Source organism: Pongo pygmaeus, chromosome 3 (genome assembly GCF_028885625.2).
Source record: "Pongo pygmaeus isolate AG05252 chromosome 3, NHGRI_mPonPyg2-v2.0_pri, whole genome shotgun sequence".
NCBI classification, from domain to species: domain Eukaryota; kingdom Metazoa; phylum Chordata; class Mammalia; order Primates; family Hominidae; genus Pongo; species Pongo pygmaeus.
Window position 1 is genome coordinate 162507797 of NC_072376.2, and position 22636 is coordinate 162530432.

The 22636-nt window shown below is 34.7% G+C and overlaps 1 protein-coding gene across 6 annotated transcripts in view; it reads right to left on the reverse strand.

The window, feature by feature from the left end:
* Positions 1-22636, reverse strand: part of IQCM (IQ motif containing M) — a 505544-nt gene that overhangs the window by 236802 nt on the left and 246106 nt on the right. For all 6 annotated transcript variants that reach the window (XM_054485869.1, XM_054485868.1, XM_054485865.1 and 3 more), the window contains one exon: positions 2912-2979. In XM_054485869.1, the coding sequence (XP_054341844.1) occupies positions 2912-2979 (68 nt within the window). The remainder of the gene's footprint in view (positions 1-2911; positions 2980-22636) is intronic.

Genomic DNA, 22636 nt, shown 5'->3' on the forward strand with positions numbered 1-22636 from the left:
TATTTGCCAACTGTAAAGGGTTCCCGCAAAGCTTGTGGGTATGTGTAAATTAATTCCATCATCTTTTTTTCTATAACTAAGAAGAGATGGGGGAAAACAGACTCTCTTATATTTACTGTAGCCTGGCAATAGTAATATATGTGTGACATATTTTTACCCTTGAAACACAAAAGTACTTTAGAAATCGGCCAGTACTTTATTGAAGTTGACTGATGACTGATGGAAGGTTATAATATTCTGTGCCTCATGCAGGCTCTAAGGAAACCTCTAGCCGAAAAATATATGGGAAATTCCTCTGTAACAAGAAAAGTTCTTTAGGCAAAGCTATAAATCCAACATGTGGACTCTAAAGTTTCATGGAATTTTTATGATAGAAATGGTGCAGGATTTCAAATAAAGAAGAGAATCTTAATATTGATTTACTTAAATATTTTCAATTAAGTACATTTGTGTATTTTATATAGACATATATAAAGTCTCACATATATACATATATACAGTTTTATATTGTTCACTACTTTGCTTTATTTTCACATTCAATTTCACTCTTTTATATTTCTCTCTCTCTTTGATTCTATGCTGGTAATATTTTTTAAATCGCTAAAGCCACTCAAGTTTAATAATTTATTAAGTATAGTTTCAATTTACCTCTCTTAAGTAATCATCAGAAAGTCTATTAAAATTTAAGATACAAATGGTATAAAAGAAGCATAACTGACTAAGAATATCACTATGCTGTGAGGTGAGATTTACATTCTAGTCACAGTTCTGTTTTTTACTTTCAGGACCTTGAAGAAGTCACTAAATCTTTTTTATCCCAGTTTTCCTAATTGGAAAACAGAAGGATTGAACCAAGTGATGTCTAAAATTCCTTCAGCCATCATTCTTTAAAATATTTAAGACATCCCCGAAAAACTTACAGAGGGTAGACTATACAGAAAAATGTTTAGAGTCCAGATTATCTGACTGGCTGGCTGGCCCCAGGGAAATAACTATAATAAATGCTCATCTTGGAGGCTGTCCAATGTTTTATCATTGAAATGGCTGGAGTAATTTTAGTAGCATTTGTAAGGAAAAAAGGCTTCCCAATCAAATTAACCAGGTAAAGAATATTTCTAGGAAAAGGACTTATGCAAGAACACAAACTGCTTTGAACACCATCAAATATTTTCAAAATAATGTATATGTGACTGTTATAATTTATTTGCTTTAGAGGAAGTCTCTCCGTGGGAAGGTTTTTGAAAACAAATTCAATTTCTTTAGTAGACACAGGTCATTGAGATTTTCTATTTCTTCTTGTGTCAGTTTTGGTATGCTATCTGTTTTCAAAAAATTAGACTACTTCCTATAAAATGCAAATGACAAGAAGTTATTTACATATTATTTTATTATCATTCTAATGTCTACAGGATATATAATGATGCCCTCTCTTTCATTCCTGGTATTGGTAATTTGTGTTTTATCTCTTCTTTTTTAAAAACTGGTCTTAAAAAGAGCACATAAATTTTATTAATCTTTCCAAAGATTAATATGCTTTCTTAATTTGCTTTATTGCTTCCCTAATTTCTATTTCATTGCTTTCTATTCTTATCTTTATAAAGCCTGTTATATGTGCCCTTAAAAATAATGTATGTTCTACATTATTGGATATAGTCTTCTATAACTGTCATTTTTGGCAAATTAATTAATGGTTTGTTAAAATCTGCTATATGTAGAATTTTCACTTGATTCTTTTGTGTAACTTCTATTTCTGCACTGGTGATCTCCTGTTATTATGAACACCGTTTTTAAGTTTTGAACATTTATAGTAACTGCTTTAAAGCCATTATCTGCTAATTCCAACATCCATAGAAAGAAAAAAAGATTTTTTTTCTTTCTATGTAAACAGATGAAGCAATTGAAAACTATGCAAGCTGTTACTTTAGGATGCACTTTCTTGAAGTATTTTCTACACATGCACAATTCAGGAGTCAGCCCATAATTTTAGAAGAGTTTGTACACAGAATTGGGACTCCTCTCTCTGTGGTTTTCTCCTTTTATGAAACTTCCTAATCAACTTTTAGTCATTTTGGCAGCTCTAAACTCTGTCTTCTGACATTTCACACCATTAACACTGAGGTTTTCTGCCTAAGGTCTCACTATCTTACACTGCATGACGTTGGAAAAGCTAGATAAATGGGGATCTTACCCATTGCAGTTCCTTTCTTTCAAGAGTCAAATAGTTTCCCTCCAGTTTCTGTCCACATGCCATTACTCTCCAGTGCCTTCAAATATTCTTTTTATTTTTGGGGGGTTATAATCATTTATAATTAATAAATGAATATATTCCCAGTGAATAAGAAAACACAAGTATAAAACCTGCCTTTTTCAGAAACTTCATTGTTAACTTTCTACAATTGCTTCTTTCAATCTCACGCTCTAATCTGTCTCACAAAATCAATGTTTTCAAAACAGTTTATCAACAAAGTATACAAAGTAGCAAAGCAATCTAAGAGTTTTTAATAGAGTCATTGAAATGCATGCTTAACCCTAGTGAATTGTGGTACATAGTTTCTAATAAAAAAAAATAGCTAAAACATATGCAGTGTCATTTACGACATTGTCATTTACTGTCATTTACGGCATTTACTGTCATTTATGGCAAATTAAATGTTTCCACTGCTTTCTCCTAGATACTGAAAAGTAAAACTTCAGCTGGGTCTACTAACTGATTACTAAAACACTCAAAAAAAATGTATTTTTCTCCTTTCCTCCGTCAAATTAAAAGGCCACATTGAAAAATATGTATTAAAAACCTGAGCTTTCAACAACCTATACTTCTTTAAACCTAGTTATTAAAGTCAGCAATTACATTGATAACAACAAAAATGAGTGCATTAATTTACACTTTTCTATTATATAAAAGATATACCTGGGTTGTGATTTTGGTTCTGGCTTGATAGGTTGTCGCTCCTTTTTAATAAAGGTTTTAAACGTTTTCTATAACAAGGAAAAGAAGAGTTGACATAACTAGAAAAACAATGTCATCACCTATAAAATTTTAATTCCATTGATGTTCTGTTATATTATCAAACGGAGACTCATTATAATATATATTATAAATCTGCATATTTGTATACATTTTTTAGTGTACTCAGAAGGGTATGACTGTTGAACCTCCTTCAGATCCTTTTAGCACCTAGGAACATAGTTCCTACTAGTTATTTTAATGAGCAAATATCCTTACAACTATATTATAGATCACAATTTTATTTATTTATTTATTTGTCCTCTGTCTTACAAAAGAGATTTAAGATGCCTTTTAATAAATACAGTACATATGCAAAAGGGAAATAAAATCCAGTGAAAGGGAAACTATGGGTAGAAAAATAATGCCAAATATGCCCTGATAATTTGTGATATTTGAAATTTGGCTCTCAAAAACCTAACTATTGAGGTGTTATGAACTGAATTGTGCTTCCCCTAAATCCATATGTCAAAGCCCTAACCCCTCAATGTGACTGTATTTGAAGATAAGGTTTTTAATGAAGTAACTATTGCTGAATGAGGTCAAAAGGGCAGGGCCTAATTCAAATAAGAGGAGGAAAAATACCCAAGAAAAGGCCACGTGAGGACACAATAAGAAGATGGCCATCTTCAAGCCAAGGAGAGAAACATCAGGAGAAACCAACCCCACAGACACCTTAATTTTGGACTTCCAGCCCCCAGAACTGTAAGAAAATAAATTTATGTTGTTTAAGTCACCCAGTCTGTGGTATTTTCTTATGGTAACCCTAACACACTAATACACACAGTAACAAATAAAACAGTAGTTCTAACATTCACAATGTCTGTAACAAAGCAAGCTTATTTTCAGTGAAAAATTGCTTCCATAGGTTTTTCAAATAAACCTGGTATAATGTACCAGCTTCAACAGCATCAATTCCAACAATTTATGGATTTTTCTTATATAATCCTTCAATGTTAGTCAAAGATAAGAAGAATAACTGAGGAAGATAATTCTACAAGACCCCAGAAAAACTGGGCCATTGCCTGTCTGGTCATTCAGTGTGGTCCAAATGTAAAATTGATAGCTAGAGGCACTGGTGGCTTGCATATCTACTTTATAATCTTCCAGGACAATTTTTGTATAAAATAGCTTTTAGAAAATAGGGAAGAGGAATTTGAAGTAAACTTGATAAATGAGTAAAATGGTTAGGGGATTTTGAGTTGTTAGTGTTGTTGTCTCCCTCAGACACTCTAAGAAGTCAGTAACAAAAATTTATTGGTCAGTGATATATGGTGTGTTCATGATACCACAAGGAAAGTGCTTATTTTAGTTTTGAATTTTAAGTTTCAAAGGTGTCATTGACAACTAAAGCCAAAAATGTCTCTTCTATAAACTCTCAGGAGATATAAAGAGCCAATGTAAAGATAAAATGTGGAAGAAAGTGTGTTTATCTTGCAAAAATACTCAGCATTAAGACATGCACTGATTTCTAAAACATTTTTAAAAAATCACAAATCTCTTTTACTGAGTTAAGCTTCATTCTGACTTATGCTGCCATCTCAGATGCAATCTTACTTGTAAGTGTTAATTTCATTTCATGATTCATTTCTTAAGAACTAACATTGACCTTTCTTCGGGAATACAATAACCTGGAAAATTGCTGTGCATCATCTCTCAATATTTGTTACATTTAGAATTCCCTGATCATGTTTCCTTTTTCAAAGTAAACAATAATCCTCAAGAATAATACTGTACTTTTTAAAATATATGTACAACATGTAAATGATAATAAAGCAGGAAGCAGGAACTACATTTTAAATGTCGCCCTCAAGATGTTCTGTGACACATTTTCATGGCTATAAAAATACTAATGGCCAGAAAATAATTGTTAATCTTGATATTTCATACTTTTACACAAAACAATACACTTGGATTGGGACACAGTGTCCTCCTGTGCTACTACTGTTTACACTTGCTAACTTAATTTTTTTTTCAAGTCTTTCCTTCTTGGCCAGACTAACTGAATTGGCACATTCTCCATAATGAGGGGTGGCAAATGTGAAGGCTGCTAAGTAAAACAATCTCAGACAAACATTCCTGAGGATTTCCTTTCTTTAGATATCCTCTGTGACTCTATTTTCTCTCTTCCAACTTCACTGCCTTTGCAACCTCCATTGATGTTTTCTACCTAACATAATTAGCAATTGATTTTTTTTTTTTTTTGCTTTCCTTTTTGCAAAGTAAATATCGCCTTTGTTACAAGGGGTCTGGTGTTTTTCTAAGTCTTAGTCTTCTACATACTTATATATTCACATCTCAAGTCCATTATGCCTGATGTTTCACCTCTGTTTTCTCTTAAATTCTTTCTCTCCTCTTTACACAGCCACTACCTGCTTCTTTCAACTTCTTTTTTTATTATTATACTTTAAGTTCTGGGATAATGTACAGAACGTGCAGATTTGTTACATAGGTACACACATGCCATGGTGGTTTGCTGCACCCATCAACCCGTCATGTGCATTAGGTTTTTCTCCTAATGCTCTCCCTCCCTAGCCCCCCACCCGCCAACAGGCCCCAGTGTGTGATGTTCCCCTCCTTGTCTCCACATGTTCTCATTGTTCAACTCCCACTTATGAGTGAGAACATGAGGTGTTTGGTTTTCTGTTCCTGTGTTAGTTTGTTGAGAATGATGGTTTGCAACTTCATCCATGTCCCTGGAAAGCACATGAACTCATCCTTTTTTATGGCTGCATAGTATTCCATGGTGTATATGTGCCACATCTTCTTTATTCAGTCTATCATTGATGGGCATTTGGATTGGTTCCAAGTCTTTACTATTGGGAACAGTGCTGCAATAAACATATGTGTGCATGTGTCTTTATAGCAGAATGCTTTATCATCCTTCTTTAAAAACCTGGTCTTCCCAGGCCAATGCATTTGGCCAACACATTCTAAACACTTGGCTGAATATGTAAGTCATTTATTAAACTCCCCTGGTAAAATTTTCAAATTTTTGTAACAACCTAAATAGATGTATTGAAAACTACTTTTCATACTCCTTTCCCCATATGTTTTCTCAAATCCCACAGTTTAACTGGTACCAAGCTTCTGATAATTTACACAATATTTTTACACCTGAGGCTTCTTTCTAAAAAAGCACCTGTATAATCCATCAATTCCCTTCCTCTTTTCAAATCTCATTGGGATTTTTTTTTCTTTTGACAATTCCTTCATGGTCTAATGATTAAATTCTTTCATTAATAAACCATAAATATTTAGCCTTCAATTTCTGCATCTTATAGATAAATTTCATTTAACTCCTATTAGCATAAAATTATAAAATATGTAATTTATAATTGGCCAACTATACCCCAACACTTGGGAGTAATCCCAAATGTGGTTAAAGGGTATTTTTTTTATACTTTAAGTTCTAGGGTACATGTGCACAATGTGCAGGTTTGTTACATATGTATACATGTGCCATGATGGTGTGCTGTACCCATTAACTCGTCATTTACATTAGGTATATCTCCTAATGCTATCCCTCCCCCCTCCTCCCACCCCATGACAGGTCCCAGTGTGTGATGTTCCCCACTCTGTGTCCAAGTGTTCTCATTGTTCAATTCCCACCTATGAGTGAGAACATGTGGTGTTTGGTTTTCTGTCCTTGCGATAGTTTCCTGAGAATGATGGTTTCCAGCTTCATCCATGTCCCTACAACGGACATGAACTCATCACTTTTTACGGCTGCATAGTATTCCATGGTGTATATGTGGCATATTTTCTTAATCCAGTATATCATTGTTGGACATTTGGCTTGGTTCCAAGTCTTTGCTATTGTGAATAGTGCCGCAATAAACACACGTGTGCATGTGTCTTTATAGCAGCATGATTTATAATCCTTTGCGTATATACCCAGTAATGGGATAGCTGGGTCAAATGGTATTTCCAGTTCTAGATCTTTGAGGAATCGCCACACCGTCTTCCACATGGTTGAATTAGTTTACAGTCCCACCAACAGTGTAAAAGTGTTCCTGTTTCTCCACATCCTCTCCAGCACCTGCTGTTTCCTGACTTTTTAATGACCGCCATTCTAACTGGTGTGAGATGGTATCTCACAGTGGTTTTGATATGCATTTCTCTGATGGCCAGTGATGATGAGCATTTTTTCATGTATCTGTTGGCTGCATAAATGTCTTCTTTTAAGAAGTGTCTGTTTATATCCTTCACGCACGTTTTGATGGGGTTGTTTGATTTTTTTTTCTTGTAAATTTGTTTAAGTTCTTTGTAGATTCTGGATATTAGCCCTTTGTCAGATGGGTAGATTGCAAAAATTTTCTCCCATTCTGTAGGTTGCCTGTTCAGTCTGATGGTAGTTTCTTCTGCTGTGCAAAAGCTCTTTAGTTTAATTAGATCCCATTTGTCAATTTTGGCTTTTGTTGCCATTGCTTTTGGTGTTTTAGACACGAAGTCCTTGCCCATGCCTATGTCCTGAATGGTACTGCCTAGGTTTTCTTCTAGGGTTTTTATGGTTTTAGGTCTAACATTTAAGTCTTTAATCCATCTTGAATTAATTTTTGTGTAACATGTAAGGAAGGGATCCAGTTTCAGCTTTCTACATATGGCTAGCCAGTTTTCCCAGCACCATTTATTAAACAGGGAATCCTTTCCCCATTGCTTGTTTCTGTCAGGTTTGTCAAAGATCAGATGGTTGTAGATGTGTGGTATTATTTCTGAGGGCTCTGTTCTGTTCCATTGGTCTACATCTCTGTTTTGGTACTAGTACCATGCTGTTTTGGTTACTGTAGCCTTGTAGTATAGTTTGAAGTCAGGTAGCATGATGTCTCCAGCTTTGTCCTTTTGTCTTAGGATTGTCTTGGCTATGCAGGCTCTTTTCTGGTTCCATATGAACTTTAAAGTAGTTTTTTCCAATTCTTTGAAGAAAGTCATTGGTAGCTTGACGGGGATGGCATTGAATCTATAAATTACCTTGGGCAGTGTGGCCATTTTCATGATACTGATTCTTCCTACCCATAAGCATGGCATGTTCTTGAATTTGTTTCTGTCCTCTTTTATTTCGTTGAGCAGTGGTTTGTAGTTCTCCCTGAAGAGGTCCTTCACATCCCTTGTAAGTTGCATTCCTAGGTATTTTATTCTCTTTGAAGCAATTGTCAATGGGAGTTCACTCATGATTTGGCTCTCTATTTGTCTGTTATTGGTGTATAGGAATGCTTGTGATTTTTGCACATTCATTTTGTATCCTGAGACATTGCTGAAGTTGCTTATCAGGTTAAGGAGATTTTGGGCTGAGATGATGGGGTTTTCTAAATATACAATCATGTCATCTGCAAACAGGGACAATTTGACTTCCTCTTTTCCTAATTGAATACCCTTTATTTCCTTCTCCTGCTTGATTCCCCTGGCCAGAACTTCCAACACTATGTTGAATAGGAGTGGTGAGAGAGGGCATCCCTGTCTTGTGCCAGTTTTCAAAGGGAATGCTTCCAGTTTTTGCCCATTCAGTATGATATTGGCTGTGGGTTTGTCATAGATAGCTCTTATTATTTTGAGATACATCCCATCAATACCTAGTTTATTGAGAGTTTTTAGCATGAAGCGTTGTTGAATTTTGTCGAAGGCCTTTTCTGCATCTATTGAGATAATCATATGGTTTTTGTCTTTGGTTCTGTTTATATGATGGATTACGTTTATTGACTTGCGTATGTTGAACCAACCTTGCATCCCAGGGATGAAGCCCACTTGATCATGGTGGATAAGCTTTTTGATGTGCTGCTGGATTCGGTTTGTCAGTATTTTACTGAGGATTTTTGCATCAATGTTCATCAGGGATATTGGTCTAAAATTCTCTTGTTTTGTTGTGTCTATGCCAGGCTTTGGTATCAGGATGATGCTGGCCTCATAAAATGAGTTAGGGAGGATTCCCTCTTTTTCTATTGATTGGAATAGTTTTAGAAGGAATGGTACCAGCTCCTCCTTGTACCTCTGGTAGAATTTGGCTGTGAATCCATGTGGTCCTGGACTGTTTTTGGTTGGTAGGCTATTAATTATTGCCTCAATTTCAGAGCCTGTTATTGGTCTATTCAGGGATTCAACTTCTTTCTGGTTTAGTCTTGGGAGGGTGTATGTGTCGAGGAATTTATCCATTTCTTCTAGATTTTCTAGTTTATTTGCATAGAGGTGTTTATAGTATTCTCTGATGGCAGTCTGTATTTCTGTGGGATCAGTGGTGATACCTCCTTTATCATTTTTTATTGCGTCTATTTCATTCTTCTCTCTTTTCTTCTTTATTAGTCTTGCTAGCGGTCTATCAATTTTGTTCATCTTTTCAAAAAACCAGCTCCTGGATTCATTGATTTTTTGAAGGGCTTTTGTGTCTCTATCTCCTTCAGTTCTGCTCTGATCTTAGTTATTTCTTGCCTTCTGCTAGCTTTTGAATGTGTTTGCTCTTGCTTCTCTAGTTCTTTTAATTGTGATGTTAGGGTGTCAATTTTAGATCTTTCCTGCTTTCCCTTGTGGGCATTTAGTGCTTTAAATTTCCCTCTACACACTGCTTTAAATGTGTCCCAGAGATTCTGGTATGTTGTGTCTTTGTTCTCATTAGTTTCAAAGAACATCTTTATTTCTGCCTTCCTTTCATTATGTACCCAGTAGTCATTCAGGAGCAGGTTGTTCAGTTGCCATGAAGTTGAGCGGTTTTGAGTGAGTTTCTTAATCCTGAGTTCTAATTTGATTGCACTGTGGTCTGAGAGACAGTTTGTTGTAATTTCTATTCTTTTACATTTGCTGAGGAGTGCTTTACTTCCGACTATGTGGTCAATTTTGAAATAAGTGCGATGTCATGCTGAGAAGAATTTATATTCTGTTGATTTGGGGTGGAGAGTTCTGTAGATGTCTATTAGGTCCACTTGGTGCAGAGCTGAGTTCAATTTCTGGATATCCTTGTTAACTTTCTGTCTCATTGATCTGTCTAATGTTGACAGTGGGGTGTTAAAGTCTCCCATTATTATTGTGTGGTAGTCTAAGTCTCTTGTAGGTCTCTAAGGACTTGCTTTATGAATCTGGGTGCTCTTGTATTGGGTGCATATATATTTAGGATAGTTAGCTCTTCTTGTTGAATTGATCCCTTTACCATTATGTAATGGCCTTCTTTGTCTCTTTTGATCTTTGTTGGTTTAAAGTCTGTTTTATCAGAGAGTAGGATTGCAACCCCTGCTTTTTTTTGTTTTCCATTTGCTTGGTAGATCTTCCGTCATCCCTTTATTTTCTAAGTAGGAAGAGATTTTCTTGGTTTTAAACAGCCTTGTGACCCTACCAGAAACATTAATAAACACATCACTCAAGGTAATACGAAAGGTTTCTTTTAATAGGTACTGTGAAGAGAAAATTATTAATTGCAAATACATATAAAATTACAAATTATATATTAAAACATGTGAAGTAAACTGAAGAGTTTTTTTCTGCCAGGCTGGGCTATTAACACTAGCATTTGCCCTGAAGAAGTCAGTCACGTCCCTAGTGCCTTCTGTGAAATAGCGGTGAGCTGTATTCTTTATGCTGCTACTACTATGGTTTAAACAGAAAAAACGTCAATCACTTGCACACATGCAGAATCAGAAGGTAACAAACACATCCGTCTGAGATTTTTCACAAGCCAATCTCCTTACATTCTTGAATTTTAGAGCTTCCAGGAATGCACACAAACCACAGGATGGTTTAGAAGCCATATAACCACCCATGGGAGTTATGCAAAATCTTCTCATGGAGCCAGACCAGCCTCCACTTGGGAAGATGGTCTTAAGTGTAGTATTCCCTTTATTTACATTTCTTTATGGAGGTGAAGGTATCCCAAAGATAATGCTGGTCACTCTGTAATAGCCATGGCTTCAAAAAGCCATTCAACTTTCAGATTAGGAAAGACTGGAGAAGATGACGCAGAAAAATACATGTTGTTCATCTACCAGTCACTAGAGAAAATTTCTTTAACCTTCACAAAAAATGAAAACTACAGAAATTTACTCATTTATGTAGGTGTTTAAGCTAAGTGTAGGAGGCAATACACAGGCTGAAGAGAAGGAGGGAAATGGATAGGGAACTTTGCATCCCAATATAAGGCCCTGTAAATGTTGGAATCTATTTGAAAAAAGATACAAGGGGATTGCTGTTTCTAGGAATATGTTCATAGTAACAGATCTCAACATAATCCAACAATAAATTCTAAAAACATAAAAATAAAAGATGTTGTTTAATGCATGGCTGAGCTGATGGGAAAGTAATGGAATTCCATTCTGGCCAAACACTGAAATGTTGAAATTACTGTTTTATAAGTTCAGAAGCTTGTCTTTGCCTTGGGGATGGTATGGCAATTTCTGACAGCTTAGAGTCTAGGTTTTAATGACCTGCATGCCCTTCAGTTGAGAGGTAAACACTGGAACCCAGAGTACCAAGGAAAGTCAAATCTAAGAAAAGTACTCATAAAACCCAGGTCTTGGAAGGGCAGTAGACTTAAGGCATAAACCAAGATTTTTAAATTGTCCTGTAGAAAGAGAGAGACTGTGAGACCATGTACACACTATGGCCTTGGCTCTGAGTGAAGAGGTAAAATTCCTAGAAGTTCTCTGGGAATTTCTAATGACAATATACCATTTACCTAGATTTAGAGATTCAATTCAGATTACTGTAATGCTGTACAACTCTGGGCCGCCACCAAAAAAGTTCGAAAATTTAGAATAAAAGTGGTCTCACCTTAGTAGTGCCCTAAAGCACCAGGTAAAAGCAATTTTGTCAATCATTTTTAGATTGCAGTTTAACACACACTTCTAAGAATTCTCACAATAAAATACCAAGAAAAAATAGCTCAAAATCAGGAAATTCAGTAAAATGAGAAAGCAGCAATCAAGGAATCAGAACCTACATATTCAGAACCTCAAAGACTAAATATACTGTAATTATTATGTACAGACTATAAAATAAGAATGAAATTCCATTTCTACATGTTTAGAGAAATATACTGAAGAAACAAAAAATTATTAAAATTGACTGAGCAGACTTGGAAAGTAACAATAGACATTATAAAAATAAAACACATAATATTTAAAATTGGAAACTCAGTGAATAGCAAAAGAAAATAATAGACACAGATAAAAAGAGAACTGATAATATAGAGTATAAACTATGAGGGATAAAAAAACACCTAGGTTGCAGCAGTGAGACAGAAAGAGACGGCAAATATTAAAAGAGGAAAAAGAGTAAGGACAATGACAATTGAATGACTCACATATGTCTGATTAGAGATTTATAAAGTTTTTTCTTGTTGTTGTGCTTTTTTTCTTTGTTTTTTGTTTTTGAGATAGAGTCTCGCTCTGTTGCCCAGGCTGGAGTGCAGTGGTATGATCTCGGCTCACTACAACCTCCGCCTCCCAGGTTCAAGCAATTCTCCTGCCTCAGCCTCCTGAGTAGCTGGGATTACACGCTCACGCTACCATGGCCAGCTAATCTTTGTATTTTTAGTAGAGATGGGGTTTTGCCATGTTAGCCAGGCTGGTCTCTAACTCGTGACCTCAAATGATCTGCCTGCCTCAGCTTCCCAAAGTGCTGGGATTACAGATGTGAGCCACTGCACTCGACCTAGAGATTCATAAAATTTTTAATTAGAGTTTTATACGGAAACTATAGAAGACAGATAGTATTTGAAAATACAGTGGCAGAGTTTTGTGTTTGGGGTTTTTGTTCTCATAATTACTGAAAGACATTGATTTTCAGATATAAGAAGCCCAACAAAAATGGAGAATAGTTCAAAATAAACTACACTTACAACAGAATGAGAAAAAAAAAAGTTCTTAGAAATAGAGTACATAGACAGATTACCTACAAAAGAAAGACAACTTGACAAACATCTTTTTTTCCCCCCAGCAACAATGGTAGCCAGAAGACAGAAGAATAACTTCAAAATGCCAAGAAAGTATGGTTGAGAGGAAGAAAAAATACATTATCAATTGAAGCATTTTGCCAACTGACCCTTACTAATGGCACTTCTAAAGGATGTAGTTCAAGAAGGAAAATTATCCAAGAGGTCTGTGATGCTAGATGTAATGGCAAGTAAAATAATTGGGAAGCATATAGATAAACTTTAACAATGACACAATGAAACAAAATAATTGTGTCTAATTTTTGAGGTTTTAAAAAAGAAAGAACTAAACTCTAGAAGTTAAGTCAATCTACCATTGTTGTGTGGAATAAGAAAGTAGGGAGTTTAAGGTAAAATACATTAAAATCTACAGATTAACCATTTATAAAAAAATAAAAACAAAAATATAAATGCCAAGCTAGCAGAAATGAAAGCGCAAGAGGATATTTCAAAAAATAAGAGAAGTATTTTTATTTCTTCTTCTTGGGCAAATAACAAGTACAAAATGGAAAGAACAAATAAAGAGCAAAAATGAAATGAAAGAAATGCATTTAAATACGTTTTTTAAAACACAACCATGAGATGTTCACAAAGAAGAAATAAATAATGGCCCAGAAACATATAAAAATTCTCAATTTTATTTGTCATTAGGAAAATGTAAATTAAAAATCACAACGAAATATAACTTCATAAGTGCCAAGTTGGCGAAGGTTAAAACTTCGACAATATTAATTGTTTCCAAGTATATGAAGCAATGGAGACTCTCATAAACCGCTTCTGGAAGTGGAAAGCTGCTTGCTATTGCCTGGAAAAGTTGAACCTATGCTCACTTGACAGCACAGCCATTCCATGGCTAGGGATTGTAGGAGTTGGTGGAGTAAATAGAGGAGCTGCTTATAGCTAGTGGAAATCAATTATTCAGGTAATCAATAATCAGTTATACAGTTCCCACTGCACTGACCTTGCCCATCCACCCCCAAGACTGGATGGCATATATATATATACACATATGAATGACATCCCAGATGCAACAGAATGCAGGTTTATATTGATGTTAGGAGTGCTTGCCCTACAGAAACTGACACCTATGCTTCAGGAGACATATAAAAGAATGCTTGTAGCAGGTTTATTCACAATAAGAAGTACCTTTTTTAAAAGCAAAATATCTCTCAGCTATAGAAAGGATAAATAAATTAGAGTATATTTATTCAATAGGATGTTGTGCATTGATAGAAATGAATGAACCATGGGATTATACAATCACATCAATAAAGATGAATGGATCACAAAAATACATTGTTGAGCAAAAAAGAAAGCGAAGAAATTATAATTACATTGACACAAAGTTATAAACAAGCAAAAGTAAACAAGATACTAACTAGAAAAATGTGTACATGTGCTAAAATTGTGTGGAAATGTAAGAGAATCATTAACATAAAATTAAAGAGATGTTTCCTCAGGATATGAAGAGAGAAAAGACATACAATGTTCTAATCCTTAAGCTTTGTGGGACTTTTTTTTGAGTATTATTCCTTCACACACATGCAGGTATACATATATATATTCTTTTAAATGATTGACATATAAAACAATAGGAAATTTTTAATAAAATTGTGGAAATATTCCTTGAGCTTAAATTGAGCATATCACCCTGTGATAATAGGTTTGGCAGATATATGACAACTTCCTATAAGGTTATATGGATCCAAATTTCTCCTGTGGTTTGTGTATGCTTTGGAAACTCTAAGATTGAAGAATGCCAAGCAATGAACAGCTGCTGCCAGGTGTTAATTACTTTATTCTGAAGTTTTAAATTGTACAAGTCTGTAATACTTGCTACTAATTTTTTATTAACTGGAATTAAAACTTTATATCTAAAAGGCCAGACTGAAGAAATGAATTTCCATTTTATAATTTGGGGGCATTTTAATATACTTGTGTTCATATTGATGTTGAAGTTGATACTTAAAACTATGCAAGTTGATTATTTGCTTTTGAACATGATTCCCACCTTTAGATTTTAAGGGAGCCCCCTGAGTAGTTAATTTTTACTAAACAATTCAGTTATAAATTGGACAGTATTTTTAAAAATTGAATTCAATACTTTTTATTTGTGTATTTATTCAGGACTAATTTGAATGTAAATCCATTCTAAATGATGAGTTTTGCTATTATTATGAGATTTATATTCTACGTGGCAGGCCTGGAGCTGCATCACAGAACTAATAAAAAATTGTTACATCTAACAATTAGAGCCTGCTTTGTGCTTTATGTGTATTATCTTCAATCTTCACCAAGACTCTGCAAAGCAGATGTTTTATTCCCACTTTTCCTGAGGAAATTGAAAAATTTAGTATCCTTACCTTGATTCCACAAGTAAGAGATAGATAGGATTCAAATTCAATATACTAAAATTCAGAAAGTTAAATTGGGGATACAGGCAGGAAGTTTTTAATCTATGAAAATAGAATACAGTGAAAAAAGATAATGATGGAATTCACATTAGATTTTTAATTACTTAGCCATCAGCAATTTTGTTTTCTACATTGTTTATTTATTTAGAAAAGACCCAGTGATTTTCTAGGGAGTCTCTGGGAATTAATCTTAATGGGATTTACAGCTGCCTATCAAATGCATTGGGGTCAAAGGCTGCCCTAGCCTCCCAACTACAACTTGACTATCACTCCTTGTTTGGAGGACTTTGATGGAGAATTATCTAAAACAGCGATTCTCAAACTTTAATGTGCTTATAAATCACCAGGGATCTGATTCCTAGAGACTGAGGATATGCTTACATAAATATATCAGTTTGTTGAAACTGTCCAGATTAATCCATTTGGGTGAAAGTTCTATTACCCAAATACCTGGAAAATTTTTTTAGGACAATTTTGACATCAACTGTGGTCCTATTTCATTATTTGAGAATGTATTTCTAATATCTTTGATTGGGTATTATCTCATTCCCCAACTTTCACAGAGAAATGCATTCCTACCCCACACCATGACTAAATTCATAGAATTTCTGCACTTCAGGTATTTATCAGGAAAAAAATTACCTCGTACACATTGTCACTACTTATAAAAAGCTCACTTAATATGAATAATTTATGGAGAATCTTTTAAAACAGTGTTTCTCAAACTTTAAAGTGCTTATAAATCACTACAGATCTTCTGATTCAATAGATTGGGCTGGGGCCTAAGATTCTACATTTCTAACAAATTCCTAGGTGGTAACAAGGCTACTGACCCATGGACAACACATAGAGCAGACAGGGCCAAAAATATATGCCTCCATTCCTCAAGATACCTTCAAATCTATCTCTGATTGAAACTAAGTCAGCATGTAGGTGAACTTAAACAAACAATGACACAATGAAACAAAATAGTTGTGCTACTGTTTAGGGAGAAATGGCAAGAAGAAAAGGCTATACATGTTCAGTACAGATGCAATTTAAAAATATGTATATTTTTGATCTGCAATTGGTTGAATCCATAGTTGCAGAACCTATGGATAAGTACGGCCAGCTGTTCTAGGATAATATTGTTTCCACACCACTGCCACAACAACCGACACCTCTAAGCCCTCCCACTCCTGAAAAAGTGCTTTCACCAAATTGTACTTCAGGCTTATAAATAAAATGAGGGTCAATATTTAGTATACTACTACATTTTATGAAAGTGTATGTTTTAGTACATTACAGTCAACCCTTCATCTGGTTCTGCATCTGCAGATTCAACCAACAGTGGAATAGAAATATGTTTTATATGGCCTGGCGCGATGGCTCACGCCTGTAATCCCAGCACTTTGGGAGGCCAAGGTGGGCAGATCCCAAGATCGAGACCATCCTGGCTAACACGGTGAAACCCCATCTCTACTAAAAATACAAAAACAAAATCAGCCAGGCATGGTGGCGGTCGCCTGTAGTCTGAGCTACTTGGGAGGCTGAGGCGGGAGAATGACGTGAACCCCGGAGGCAGAGCTTGCAGTGAGCCAAGATCGCGCCACTGCACTCCAGCCTGGGTGACCAAAAAAAAAAAAAAGAAAAAGAAAAAAAATACGTTTTTTACTAAACAATAAGAAATTAGAATACATCAATAAAAATATACAAGCAAAAAACAATAGAGTACAAAAACTATTTACATGCTATTTACATCATATTATGCATTATAAGTAAGCTAGAGATGACGTAAAGTACAGGGGAGGGCTTGTACAGGTTATACAAAAAACAGTATGCCACTTTACGTAAGGAATTTGAACATTACTGGAATTTGGTATCTACTGAATATCAATTCAGAATCTCGAATACTAATTTGGATACTGGAACCAATCCCCCATGCATATAGTGAGATAACTATATTCATTATATTTATTTCATAGTATCCTCTTTATTATCATCTACATGGCACATATTTCTGGTTTGTTTGCATTTATTTTATGGAAATACTCTGAATCAAGTGACCAAAAATTATATCCTCTTTTATTAATTGTTAAAATGTCTATGGCCAAATTTATGGCCTTTGTATTACAAACATCTAATATACCAAATTCTGAATCTGTATACTTACCTAAATCTTAAATTCTTATTTTCTATTTTCTTTTCCATAACCCCTGATGTCTTTATTTATGTAATATTTCATGTTGTATAGATTTTTATAGGGTATCATAAATTCTTCATGAAAGAATGTAATAAATTTTTAAATATTTAATAAAGTTAATAATAGCTATAATATAGTAAGTCCTTACTATAACCCACTAATACTATGCTAAGCCCTTTTCATATAGGATTATCTATTTTTTTTTTTGGTTATCAGTTTGTCCTTTTTTATGCACTCTTGTTTCAGAATAGAAGAAGCAATAAAAATCCAAAAAATTCAAAACCAACACTATTTAGAGGGCAATTTAACAATATATAACAAAAGACAAAGGAAAAAGGTAGGAGTAGGAAAGGTACCAAAAATTCCACTGCAAGGAATTTATTGTAAAATATTAAATCTACAAAAACTTAACTACAAATATAGTGTACTACAAGTTGCCAAAGCTCTGTTCAATTGCCAAATAACCAAAAAACAAGTTATTTCCATAAATAGGATATTGCTGTCATTTATTTCATGGTAAGAAATATATTAATCTATATAGAAAGATTAATTTGAAAAAATAGTGGCTATTAAATATTGTTATAATAATTATGGTTGATTTTCTCCTTATTTTGCTCATCTGAGTTTTCTTCAAAATATATGTATTGAAAGCATAATTTTAAAAAATCTTAACACATGATAAAAGACAAATGTTAAAAGGCAAAGGTTAAAAGTTATCTTACATGTTTGGTTCAAGAGTAAAACTGGAATCAGATTAGGAATCAATCACTGAGGACTCAAGTATCTTAAAATAATCTTTCATCATTGATATGGCATCAATTGTTTGATAATTTCCTAACACAACAACTTGGTGTAGCCTCTTAATTACTACCAACCAGGTCTCACCATTCATGACCTATTCTTCATTACTAGGATCCCCTAAGAGTCAAAGTTTTGGGTTTGTGTCCCTGTGGTAGACTCAATCCTTCCATCTAGCCAATGCAACATGCCTTGCCTGTGGTCGAAAAAGTGGTCTTCTAATGAGTGTTAGAGGGTGTTAGAAAATAGAAAAAGAGAAATCAACATGAAAATTCCCTGACAAAATAAGAATGGCCACTGATTTCAGAGAAGAGGAATAGTTTAAAAAAAAAAAAAAAAAAACAGTCAATTTCAGAACAGAAATTAAGGACTGTATGAGTCTTTGTTGTCAATATAGAAAAAAAAAATTACAGCAAAATGTAGACAACATCCTAAATTCAGCATTTTTACTCCTTTTCCTCTTCTTAATATTATAGCTGTGTTTTTCACTGCTTTTGAACTATGTGTATATGCACACCTGTGACATGTGCATCCTCATCTCCTTATCTTTCCTAGTCTCCTTCACCAACTACTACCACCACTACTGTTATTATTAGTACTACTGCTGCAGGTCTACAATTCTAAGACTCTGAAATGTATAAAAAGCTCTGAAAACCAACAAAGTTTTCATAATATATATAAAGGTAAAACTTAACACCTGATTTTGGGTGGCAAAACCTGACCTAAGCTGACCAACACAAGGCCTATATAGTGGCCTCTATCTACCACTTAATGAGAATATGCATATGCTACAAATATTAGCAAGTGTAATTACTGGTTTGATTGTGAATCCACTTATCTTCTTACCTTTCTAAAATTTTAAATTTTCAGAATTCTTACATATGTGTAGGCCCAAGAGTTTCAAATAAAGGATTATAGATCTACACAACTAATATAAGCTGTAACTATTACCACTGCTGCTGCATGTGTTATAAAACTTTGCCTTTATGTAGCTCTATATTTGTTATTCCAGATCATTCTAACAGCTCATCAGCCTAAAGGTGTATAACTAAAGATCCATCTATTGTTTAATGAATACATGACTTTTAAAACATTTTACCTGATCATTTAAAAAAATTACTGCAAATTTAAACCAACACAATATTAACAGCCACAATATCCAAAGCCTGTGGCCATAACCCTGGCTACTACCACTTTCTAAGTCTTCTTATTATTACTATTGAAATTTTCATTTGTATTCAACACTCATGTCTGGTGCATTTTGTTTGATGAAAACAAGCTAATTAGTATTAAACCTTCCCTAGTTTATAAATTTATTCCTAAGAACATTAAAAGGAAGTCAAGTGAGACATGTTCAGTAACAGATGTTTGCCTTATTTGGCTGCCTTTTTACAGTTTGTTCTCTTTCATTACTTTTTAAGAAATTTAGTTAATGTTCCCTTTACTAGAGAACAAGCATACCTAGCTTCCCAGGAGGTGATGGGGGGTGGGAGGAGGGATTCCCCAGGGCAGGCACAGTCTGTTCATTTTCTTAATCTGCTATCTGCTCAAATGCTCTCTACATTCAACTTTTCATTCTCCCATCCAGATATTCACTTGTGTGATTTCACAACCACATATCTGTTTATCTCACCAAACAATGCCTATGTTGACACAACTGTACAACTAAAACTATTGTTAACAGTATTACTAATGTGTATGGGCCTAGTGCTCCTCAGATATCTTTCCCACATAAGGATATCTCAGAGCAAAAGGTCAATTATGATTGAGAATTGGGTTGAATATTTTGGCTTCTACAGTAAAGAAAGAATGTGAAGTGGCCTCCAAAACAAAAAGTCAATGGCCTTTTATAATAAAGGAAACTGAAAATAGGTATTAAGAGTTTTCTCTATAATATTAAATTCATTCAAAAATACACATTTCAAATTATACCACTTATTTACCTAAACCTCCACATTTGAAAATCTTTTATGTGGGTGGAACTGTGATGTGGTCTAGGAAGTGGCATGTTGGTATATCTAAGTAACATCACAATTCACATCTTGCATTTGCCAAGAGTGCTTTCTTTCAAAACTCTATGAGAATAGTTGAATATACATCTTGATCTATTTACTGCTAAATAAATTTTGCATGTAGTACATTCTCCCAATAAGTATATTCTAAGCTAGGACAATAGTAGGGTTATTATCTAAAAAGAAACATTAAGTAAAATAAAATAAATGATAGTTGTAAAAATACACTTTAGGCCCAGATAATATTGCTGCAAGAAAACATTACTATTAAAATATGGGCGTTTATTCTGGTGCTACACTGGTCTTGGAGGCAGTGAACTTGGGGTGTACGTGACTCAATATGACACCAGCTGTAGTAGCCAAGGGAATGCAATGCCTATATAACCCCTCCCCCAACTGCAGGCAGTGAAGCTCAGAGAGAGATTTCTGCTTGGGGGAAGGCAAGGGAAGAGTACAGAGCACTTTGTCTTGCAACTTGAATACCAGCTCAGCCACAGTAAAATAAAGTACCAGAGAAATTACTTGAAACCCCTGATTCCAGGCCTTTGCTCCTGTATGGTGTTTCTAAACCCACCCTCAGTCAGAAGGGAATCCACAGCTCTGATACGACAGACCCAGTCTTGGCAAGATTCACCACCTTCTAACTAAAATGGCATTGAGCCTTGAATAAGCAAAAAAGGAAGCAAGGCAGTATTTGCTGTGGGCCTTGCGTGAAACCCAGTTCTGTGCCGGTTTGCAAGGCTTCAGCTGGGAACCTACATAATGCCATTTGTGATGGCCATGGGAGTACCAGCATCACCCCTCCCCCAGCTCCAGGCAGCCCAGTACAGAGAGAGACTCCTTCTGTTTGGAGGAAACAGAGGAAATACAGTGAGAGACTTTGCCTGGTAACCCAAGAGTTGCAATATTCCTGGGTTTACCAGGAACACTGGTGTACCATAGTACTGAAACAGCAGCAGTGACCACAGCCTTAGGTCACAACACTCAGTCCCCTTTAAACTACTAGAAGGCCCTCTCAAGAAGTATGATACAAACAAGCCCAAACCACAAAGATTGAAATAAATACCTAATTCGTCAATGCATAGACATCAGTGAACATCCACAAGGATCAAGAACATTCAGGAAAACATGACCTCACCAAACTGACAAAATAAGGCACCAAGGATCAATCCTGGAGTGATGAAGATATGTGACCTTTTAGACAGGGAATTCAAACTAGCTGTTTTGAGGAAGCTTGATGAACTTCAAGATAACACATAGAAGGAATTTAGAATTCTATCAAATAAATTTAACAAAGAGATTAAAATAATTTTTTAAATCAAGCAGAAACTCTAGAGCTGAAAAATTCAATTGACAAACTGAAGAATGCACTACAGTCCCTCAATGCAGAATTGCTCAAGCAGAACAAATAATTAGTGAACTCAAAGACAAGCTATTTCAAAGTACATAAAAGAGAAAAAAGAAAAAAGTACAATGAAGCACACATACAACATCTAGCAAATAGTCTCAAAGGGGCAAATCTTAGAGTTACTGGCCTTAAAGATGATATAGACACAGAGAGATCAGAGTAGAAAGTTTGCTCAAAGAAATAATAACAGAAAACTTTCCAAATCCAGAGAAAAATATTAATATCCATGTACAAGAAGCTCAAAGAATACCAAGCGGATTCAACCCAAATAAGACTACCACAAGGCATATAATAATCAAAGTCTTACAGGTCAAGGATAAAGAAGGGACCCTAAATCAGCAAAAGAAAAAAAAGCAAGTCACATATAAAGGAGCTCTGACAAGTCTTGACAACAGGTTTCTGAGGCTAGGAGGCAGTAGGATAACATTCTCAAAGTGCTGAAGGAAAAACACAACTAGAATGTTATATCCCGTAAAATTATCCTTCAAACACAAATAAATAAAGACTTTCCCAAACAAACAAAAGGTGAGAGATTTCACTGACACCAGACCCGTCTTACAAGAAATACTAAAGGGAGTTTGTTCAACCCGAGAAAAAAAAGAGGTTAGTGAGCAACAAGAAATCATCCTGAAGGTATACAACTCACTGCTAAAAGTACACAAACACAGAATACTCTAACAATGTAATTGTGATGTGTAAACCACTCATATCTTTAGTAGAAAAACTAAAAGACAAATATAACAAAAATAATAACTGCAACTTAAGAGATAAATAATATAAAAGATATAAATAGAGGTAAGAAAGAGTCAAAAAATAGGAAGCATGAGGTTAAAATATAGAGTATTTTAGTTTTCTCTTTGTTTTCTTTGTAATAATAGTTAAGTTGCCATCAGTTTAAAATAATTGAT